At 36.2% G+C, this 9,223-nt stretch overlaps 2 protein-coding genes across 2 annotated transcripts; both read right to left on the bottom strand.

The window, feature by feature from the left end:
* Nucleotides 1–316: 316 nt before the first annotated feature.
* On the bottom strand, nt 317–1,223 carry LOC108774377 (uncharacterized). Its single transcript, XM_018540469.1, has 2 exons — nt 1,184–1,223; nt 317–1,020 (listed from the first exon to the last, which is right to left on the bottom strand). The coding sequence occupies exons 1-2, from the start codon at nt 1,221–1,223 to the stop codon at nt 317–319; spliced, it is 744 nt and encodes a 247-aa protein (XP_018395971.1).
* Nucleotides 1,224–1,261: 38 nt separating this feature from the next.
* LOC108774375 (uncharacterized) lies at nt 1,262–4,824 on the bottom strand. Its single transcript, XM_018540468.1, has 2 exons — nt 3,427–4,824; nt 1,262–3,244 (listed from the first exon to the last, which is right to left on the bottom strand). The coding sequence occupies exons 1-2, from the start codon at nt 4,822–4,824 to the stop codon at nt 1,262–1,264; spliced, it is 3,381 nt and encodes a 1,126-aa protein (XP_018395970.1).
* Nucleotides 4,825–9,223: the final 4,399 nt, after the last annotated feature.

Raw genomic sequence — 9,223 nt, 5'->3', positions numbered from 1 at the left:
GATGTGAGCGGACGACCAACCAGAAAGTGAGCAGGAGTGATGGGAAGAAGATCGTTAGGATCGGATGACATTGGAGTTAAAGGGCGAGAGTTTAATATAGCTTCGACTTGAACTAATAATGTATAAAGCTCTTCGTATGTTAAAATCGCGTTGCCTGCCACTCGTTTTAAATGATGTTTTGTAGACTTCACCCCGGCCTCCCAGAGACCACCAAAATGTGGTGAGTGCGCGGGTATAAAATGCCAACTAATGCCAATTTCATTCATTGTGTTTTCGATAGATTCCGTGTGATTTCTTAATAATTGCTCTAACTCTTTTAATTCTCTATTTGCTCCGACAAGTTCGTTCCGTTATCGGAGTACATGTGTGCAGGTTTACCACGTCGAGCTGAAAAACGTCTAAGTGCTGCGATGAATGCTTCTGAGGTTAAATCAGATACTAATTCGAGATGAAGTGCCTTCGTGGCGAAACAAATAAATAAACACACGAAAGCCTTACTTGTTTTACTGCCTCTTCCCTTTCTATCTTTTACTATGAAAGGACCTGCATAGTCCACACCCGTGTTATGAAAGGGCATGGTTTGAGATACGCGTGCTTTCGATAACTCTCCCATTGGAATTGTTGACTGCCTGGGATTGCTCCGAAAACATCTGATGCAATCGTGCACTGTTTTTCGAGCTAAATTTCTGCCCCCGATCGGCCAGAACTGTTGACGAATTGAACTTAAGAGTGATTGTGGTCCTGCATGCAATAAAGTCAAATGTTCGCCTTTGAATAGAAGTTTTGTAAATTGATGATCTGCTGACAAAACAATGGGATGTTTTTTATCTGAGTGAAACTCTGAGTTTTTTAATCTCCCGCCTACACGTATGAGATTGTCTTGGTCAATAAACGTATTGAGTGCTGCTAATTTTCCATGTATAATGGAATCACTTTGCAGAAGTATTCGCCTCTCTGTTGGAAAGGATTCCTCCTGCGCTAGCTTTGCAAGATTGTGTAATGAGTCTTTTAGCTCAGTTGCTGTTAGACATGCTGACTCAGATCTACTTCGATTTTTGCAATTACTTATAAAACGCCTGCAATATGCGACTATTCGAACTAAACGCCTTAGGCTATTACTAATTCCAAATATGAATGATTTAGTTGGTTGAATGTGTCTAACTGCACAAACTGTACGTCTTACTTCTATTGTTGGAACTTCTGATTTGGGTGTAATAGGCCATTTATCTTCTGAATTTGATAAGAATGACGGACCATGCCATCAAAGCTCCGATTGCCATAATTGATTGGGAAATACGCCTCGCGAAAGTAAATCGGCTGGGTTTTCTGCTGTTGGCACATGTCTCCAGTTGCGAGTATCAGTTAACTCTTGTATTTCTGCGACACGGTTTGATACAAATACTTGTAACTTGCTTGGTTGCGTTTGTATCCAATTGAGTACTATGGTGGAATCACTCCAGTATGTAATCTTGTCAAACGATATGTTTAATGAACTTAGTATCTTTTTCATTAACCGTGCGAGTGTAAGCGCCGCACAAAGCTCCAGTCGAGGTATTGTTTGTTGTTTGAGTGGTGCGACTCTTGTCTTAGAGCACAACAATCTTACTTCACTTGTATTTTGATGATCTATTGAACGAATATATGTGCATGCTCCATATGCTCCTTGTGCTGCATCTGCAAAACCATGTAATTCGATTCTTGTGTAATTCTTGCAAATCACATGCCTAGGTATCTTGATTTGATTCAGAGCGTTTATTTGATTGCGAAACGATATCCAAGTTGAATGCAAATCTGATGGAATTGCTTCATCCCATGACAATTTGTGCATCCACAATTTCTGTATTAGAATTTTCACCAATACTAAACATGGACTCAAGTATCCTAACGGATCGAATATACGAGTTGTGTCGGACAGTATTTGTCTTTTGGATACCTTTAGCGAAGGTAATTCCTTTATGTTGTAAACTAGCACATCTTGATGAGCTTGCCATACTAAACCAAGGATCTTTGTTTGTAGACATTTAAAGTCCATTCCGATTGAATTTTGTTTCTCTGTTTGTATATCTTCTATGACTGTAGCCTCATTTGAAATCCATTTCCGAAGCTTAAATCCTGCTGATTCTAGCACGTGCGAAACCTTTTGTACTATATCTCTTGTTTTCTCTCTCGAATCTGCTCCGGTCAAAAGATCGTCTACGTAAAAATCTTGTCGAATGATTTTTGCTATTTCGGGCCATTCTTGTTCGGTCTCCTTTGCTAATTCTATTATGCACTTCGTTGCGAGATAGGGTGCTGATGCAGTGCCGTATGTGATTGTATTTAACTCGAACACTTCTATTGGATCTTCGGGATTTTTGCGCCATAATATCCTTTGTAACGAGCGCTGTTCTGGAGCGATGCGTACTTGTCTGTACATTTTTTCGATATCTGCTGCTACTACATATGCATGGCTTCTAAATCTGATAAGTATTGAAAATAAATCATCTTGTAATGTCGGTCCGACCATTTGAATGTGATTCAATGAAATACCATTATCTGTGGTTGCTGATGCATCAAAGACTACACGAATTTTTGTGGTTAAGCTCTCACTTCTGATGACCGCATGATGTGGCATGTAATAGGCGGTTGTTGCTTGTGAAGTATTGTCTATCTTGCTCATGTGATGTAATGTTTCATATTCTTCAAGAAATGCTGTATATTGCTCTTTAAGTGTTGGATTCCTTTGCAATTTGTTTTCTAGACTATTCAAACGTCGTAATGCTCCTTTGTATGATTCACCTAAAATGCTTGGATCTTCCTTAAATGGAATGCTAACAATAAATCTACCATTTACATCACGCTTGCTTGTTTGTGAGAAGTGAAGTTCACACTCCTTTTCTTCTTGAGAAAGTATTTTCTGATTTGAATATTCTTCCAGTTCCCAGAACTTGGCCACTTGTTCTTCAATGTTCATGGATTTGCTCAAATGACAACGTATTGACGTTGCGCTACTACTTGCCAATGGACCTGCAACTATCCATCCTAATCTTGTCTTTTGCATTGTTAATTGTGTTTTGCCGAGCTTGAATTGGCCTATACAGAGGAGATTCCAAAACCAATCCGCCCCTATAAGCATGTCTACCTTTGCAGGTATATGAAACTTAGGATCAGCTAAAGCAATGTTTGAAGGAATCTGGAGATTCTGTACATTTACCTGGCTACTAGGTAAATTGCCTGTGATTTCTGGTATAACAAGACATGACAACTGAAATTGATAACTATTGATGCATGATGTGATTTTGACTCTACATTTGTGTTTTACTTGACACGATGCGCCGTTGATGGCTTCAAGATTGACGATTACCTTTGTTTTTTCGAGTTGCAATTCCTCACTTAGTTGGTTGTAATTAAGCTAGATTGCGATCCTGGATCGAGTATCGCACGAACCTTGTGTTTCTTGCCTTGACTATCTTCCACTAATATTGTTGCTGTTGACAGAATGACATGGTAGTCACTTGCCCTATTGTGTGAACACAAGACTGATGAAGAACTATTGGTTTCTTCAGTGTTCCCTGTTGACTCAGACGAGACTTTTTCGAAATGCAATAATGTATTGTGCTTGCCGGAGCACTTTCGACACGTGCCGCCCTTGCAAACCTTGATAAAATGACCTGGTTTCATGCAATTAAGACATAATTTAGCTGTTTTTAAAACTTCTGCTCTCTTTTGCGGAGTAAGTTGCAAGAACTTGGAACAACTTGATAGGTGATATGCTTCTTTGCATACTACGCATTCTTGCTTTTGAATAAGAAACGATTTTGACTTTATGTGATCTGAGTGTTTTGACTTGTGTATGCCCCCTTTGTTTAATTCTAATGTATCCAACAGATTCGCTCTTGAACTAAGAAAAGCTTTGAATTCTTCTAATGTAGGAAGCTCTTTATCCACTCGCTCTTTCTCCCATTCTCTTGCTGTTATACTATCAAGCTTGCTCGAAGTTAAATATATTAGCAATGTATCCCAATGCTCGGTTGACTGCCCTAATGCATTTAATGCTCGCAAATGTTTGTTTAATGTGTCTATCATATTGCGTAATTGAATTGCTGACTCTTCTTTTATTGAATTTATACTAAAAATAGCCTTTATGTGATTGTACGTTAATAGACTTTTGTTATCGAAACGATTGCAAATAGTTTCCCAAGCAATAGCATAATTGGCAGCCGAAAAATCGAGAGATTTGATGATTTGAGACGCTGCACCTTCTAACGAGGCCTTCAAATAATGGAATTTTTGTATAGGATCTATTGTTTCGTTTGTGTGTATAAGTGATTCGAACGTATCTCTGAACCCGAGCCATTCATCTACATTACCTTTAAATTTTGGCAATTCAATTGTAGGCAATTTGATGCCCGTTGGTTTGAAAATAATATTTTGATTAGCTTGTCGCGATAGATTAGGAATAAAGGCAGTATCATCAGTTACCCGTGCGTGTGATCCTCGTGTTGACTCATTCATCGCTGCACCTAGAAGCTGTTGTGTCATCTTACCACGAGCAAGTAACTCTTCTGCATGTGCCACAACGTTAAAATAATCCTCCTCGAACCTTTCTCTGTATTGACTCGTGTCTGTTTCGTCGTTTGTAAGTTCATCGATATTGGCCTGCACTTCATCGTACTTTTCGTACACCTCTCGAATAACGGTAAGACGTTCTTGAATTTCTAACCTACGTGTATCTTCTAATGCCTGTGTGGCGTCTGGAAAACTATGCATAACTTTAGCGATATATGTTTTGAATGTAGTGACTCTACTTTTGTATTGACCTCGACGTTTAACGAGTGCTTCCATTGTGTCGTTGCAATCTAAAGCTAAATGTATTACGAACTCTTTGTATTGTTTCTACGACTATTTGTATTGTTTCTATAACTATAATTTGAGGTTAGGATAGGATTGGGACGTGCTCACTGACTTACTGTGTTGTCGCTCGCTGCCCTTGACTGTGCTACTGTGATTGCCGCGCCGCTGCCAAGCCTGATTGATCGCTGCGCTCGATGCTAGATCGCCGTGTTCCTTGGCGTGATTGCTGCTCTTGCTCTATTCTATGGCCTTGATTGAATGTTCAACGGCCGCAATGCAATTTCCGAAAATGCGTCTTGTGTTTAATACGAGCCTTGCGTTATGTTTGCAATCTCGTGTTTTACAATGAAGATAGCTTGCCTTGATGTGCACTATGCACGATGTCTCGATCTCGATCGTTACGGTAATCAAAGAATGCCTCGTGTCTCGTTACCGTTTATCTCGTCGATTGTGTAGCTCTTCTCGAATCCACAGCCTATTCCTCTGTGGATCCGGCTCGAAGGACCAAATTATGTTGGATAATGGTCGATTAAAGTGGACTGTATTCACTGGATTTCACCTTTATTATGATTAATGTGACAAGACGCACGCTATCTTTTCGGAAGTCTATCGCCATCTTAACTTGTTCGTTTTTCTCCCCTCTTAGTTGCGCGAACGCCACCACGCAACTGCTTAGCGCACGAAACGCATCGAATGCAAATAATGGGCTTTCTTGAGCCTTTGAAAATACTTTATCTTTAGACTTGTTGAATAAAATAAAAAAATGAAATGAACAAATCTCAGCAATTGTGAAAGAAACTCAACATGATTAGTACTCTCAATTGATATATAATTCTTAATCAGATATATTATTGTTACAAGAATTACAGTACGTACCTTTAATTTACGAAAGACGTTATAATGTGTTCATTAAATTCATTACACTACGTAAAACACTTTATAAAAATCATCAACTTCAACTCTAACCGATACGTTGTTAAAAGTACCGTAAATAATGACTATTCAGTAAATAATTTGGTACTTATTGTTACGTCCAAACCCTTGGATATCTGAGTCGAACCGCTAGGAAAGATAACGAAGGAGAATGGTATGGAAAGACGTTTAGAGCCGAATGATTTTTATCGCTTCGGAATATGGGTCAACGTTCCAAAAGGACGTTGTATCATCTGATTCCGATGAACAGTACGAACGTCGGGCTGAAATTTGGGAAAAAGATCAGTCAAGGAATTTAATCCTTAAGTTGAGATTGGACCATGTGCGATTTCTAGAAAGGCAAGAGGAGTGAATACGATGTCTTAGTTTAAAACAAATAGATCGAGGTTTAAAATAATAAACATCGAGGATTATTGCTTAAGTTCTGTTGGTTAAATGAGCAATGACGTACATATATCAACAATTCGTTCTGAGTTGACAGACATATTAGTGTTTTTATTTATGAATATGGCGTAAAGGTGCATAGTACTTTGGTTACATTAGTTGAATCGAAGATTTAGTAAACTTGGACAAAAATAAGCAGGTAGAGAAAGGTGTTACATGTGAATTTATATTAAAGATACTCACAAATAAAACGTAAGGAAAATAATACAAATACAATTTTACGTGAAGATATACTATATCAGCACACAATCATATTTAATGATAAAAGTGAAAGTGGAAATAATCCATTAAGGTTAATTTAAAAGATTTGTGTCGGAATTGGATGAAGTGGAGGATATTACCGGTGAGCGATTTAATCGATTTTATGTAATGCAGAGAAGAAAGGCGTTATTAAACTATTATCTCATTGATGGTAACGGTTGAAGGTAAAACATTTTATCAAAATCATAAGCTTGAACTCAAGTCGATACGTTGTTAAAAGTGTCAGAAATAAAAACTATCCATTAAATACTTTGGAATCTAGTATAAAGATGTAAAGTTTATATATCACACCGAAAACGCGCAGGTTTATGGTACCAATTAAGTTCTGTAAAGTAAGTGTATCAGTAGTAATGAGATCCAGAAAACTTATTCTGTCTCCATCTATTTCTAGAATAAATTGTGGTCTATTGTAAAATTAGTTAAATGCTTTAAGTGTAAAATTGATCATACTTTTCGAATCTGCCACTACTATGTCGTCAACGTATCGATAATAAAACGGAAATTGAATTCTTTAGTTTGCAAGTCACACACGAATGACCAAAATCCGCTAAAATGGGTAAATTCGAGATCCCAAGGAAGTACTAAAATTTTCTTTGTAAAAATCTCTATTCCAGCAAAAATGTGTCGCGTTTAACACTAATAGTATTGCGAATAAAGATTCATCTTTAGTTAACAGCGTTTCTTTAAAAAGTTCCATAGAATTGCTTTCAACGACCTCTCAAATAAGGATACAAATATATATGTTAATAAAGAAACAATGTTTAGTGGAATTATAAAACGAAATCAGTTTCTAACTAAGTTCCCTTCAATTTTTTAATCAATTCAAAGTTGTACATTGTCAAATAACGTACAAAATTAAAATATAAGAGGAATGAGAAAAAGGAAGGAAGGAGATGTCATTAATATAGTGAAAGATTGTGATTAATATAGTTACTGTTTTTAAGTTAATATAACTCAGTCTATATATTAATATGTACTATTTTATTAATGTTGTGTATTGAACCATATATTCATAATACATGCCTATAAATTTGAACAATGGTAAAAATTAAAATTAACATAAATTCACAGTTACGTATAGGTATACAGCACGTCCAGCGAATGTATGCTTTTTAAGAAAACGTGTACATATACTTTGTGTATAATAAAAAATAAAATGCTAGCGTATCTCTTCTCGCCTTTTAGTTTTATCTTCAACCTATATAATAGCTCAACCCATAGTTTCTACGACAAGTAAAATTGCTTGCATAATATATATATGCATAAGAAAACAACATACAGGACTATAATATTGCTCTGAAATTATGCGATATGTATGTACACGAACATTAAATTGTAATTCCAATATTTTCACACATTTGTAGTGCATGTAGATAATTGATTAGATAACAGATAATTTACTAATGAAATGTAACATTAATAATTTTGTACTATATTCGCGTTAACAGGTATCTTTACCGTAGATATATCTATGAATATAGCTTTAATATTCAAAATTATAATTTTCTTATTATAAATGTATGTGACATTGTAATAGCATTGTGAAGGTTCTTTGAATGATACGAGGTCAAGTTAATAAGTTTTTAGAAAAATTTAGTAAAATACATTTTTTTTTATCGATTCATTTTTATTTCTCGACATAGTTCCCTTTTACACATATATGTAATACTACTATATGGCTAGTGAGGCGTGGTTTATATGAGTGCGACAAGAAGAAACATAGAAGGATAATAGATGCCCGTTTATTGGTTGTCAGGGAGAGATGTTCAAATCGTTCAAATGCGCAGGTGCGGCGTTAAATTCAACAGCTTTATTAAGCAAAATTAGTTACTTTGTATTTAATACAAAACAAGATGTTAGCAATAGTTTATTATGTTATGAGAAGAATGGATATATGTAAAAATATTGGTTTCCGTAAAATCTTTTCAAGTAATAAAGTTATATATTAATATAAATAAAACGTAACGAAGACAATGAGAATTTTACCGTATAATCTTTTCATCTGTTTTATAAATGAAACAAACATCTGATGCTGGCATTACATATGGTCCTTGATTCTTTATGTTCGATAACAGTGGCATAGTATTGTCTAATAATTGTAATTTACAAGTTGAACAATATATTTTTTTGTACACTTTATTACACACATAACCTGCTATATACAATACGACATTCTTCACATACGTTGACAAATCCCAAAATGTTTTTACATAATAGTGAGCAAAATCAATCTTTAATTCATTGAAATTACTGGAATTACTGATTGTAATAACCTACAAAATATCACATGTAGAGTGCTACATAAGTGTATCGCGTAACAAATTGACGCCTGCGCGTTACAACAAACTGAACATAAATAAGGACGGAATTAGCATTGGCGGCACCGTAGTGTTTTAATCGCAAACCACGCCCCATTAGCCATATAGTAGTATTACATATGCTTTTACAGCTCGATACACCTGATCCAACGATTCTTCAACTTTTTCAAGCAGTCCGAATAATATGATTTGTTCATCCTTTTAAAATAAGTAAGCTTCTGTTTCGGTGATGAACTGCTCTCTCGTAATGAATCTCTTTCCTCCAAATCATTTCTTCAGGTTTGGGATCAGAAAATAGTCGCAGAGGGCTAAATCTGGCGAATATGCTGGATAGGGAAGCAATTCGTAACGGAATGGGTTGAATTTAGCCATTGGTGCCGCGCACGTGTGAATCCGTGCATTGTTTTGATGGAAGAGCAGTTTCTTCTTCGCCA

This window comes from Cyphomyrmex costatus, unplaced genomic scaffold (assembly GCF_001594065.2).
Source record: "Cyphomyrmex costatus isolate MS0001 unplaced genomic scaffold, Ccosl1.0 scaffold251, whole genome shotgun sequence".
Taxonomy (NCBI): domain Eukaryota; kingdom Metazoa; phylum Arthropoda; class Insecta; order Hymenoptera; family Formicidae; genus Cyphomyrmex; species Cyphomyrmex costatus.
The sequence above is the reverse complement of the archived record's forward strand: the minus strand, read 5'-3'. Positions and strand labels throughout refer to the sequence as shown.

Bases quoted from the DNA above. Each gene is read 5' to 3' on its own strand.
- LOC108774377 (XM_018540469.1), bottom strand. From the start codon at position 1,223: ATGGCCTATTACACCCAAATCAGAAGTTCCAACAATAGAA. The intron at 1,021-1,183 runs GTAAGACGTACA...CATGTCTAACAG, and splicing joins CAGAAGTTCCAACAATAGAA to CAACTGAGCTAAAAGACTCA.
- LOC108774375 (XM_018540468.1), bottom strand. From the start codon at position 4,824: ATGGAAGCACTCGTTAAACGTCGAGGTCAATACAAAAGTAGAGTCACT. The intron at 3,245-3,426 runs GTTCGTGCGATA...TATCAATTTCAG, and splicing joins GTCAAGGCAAGAAACACAAG to TTGTCATGTCTTGTTATACC.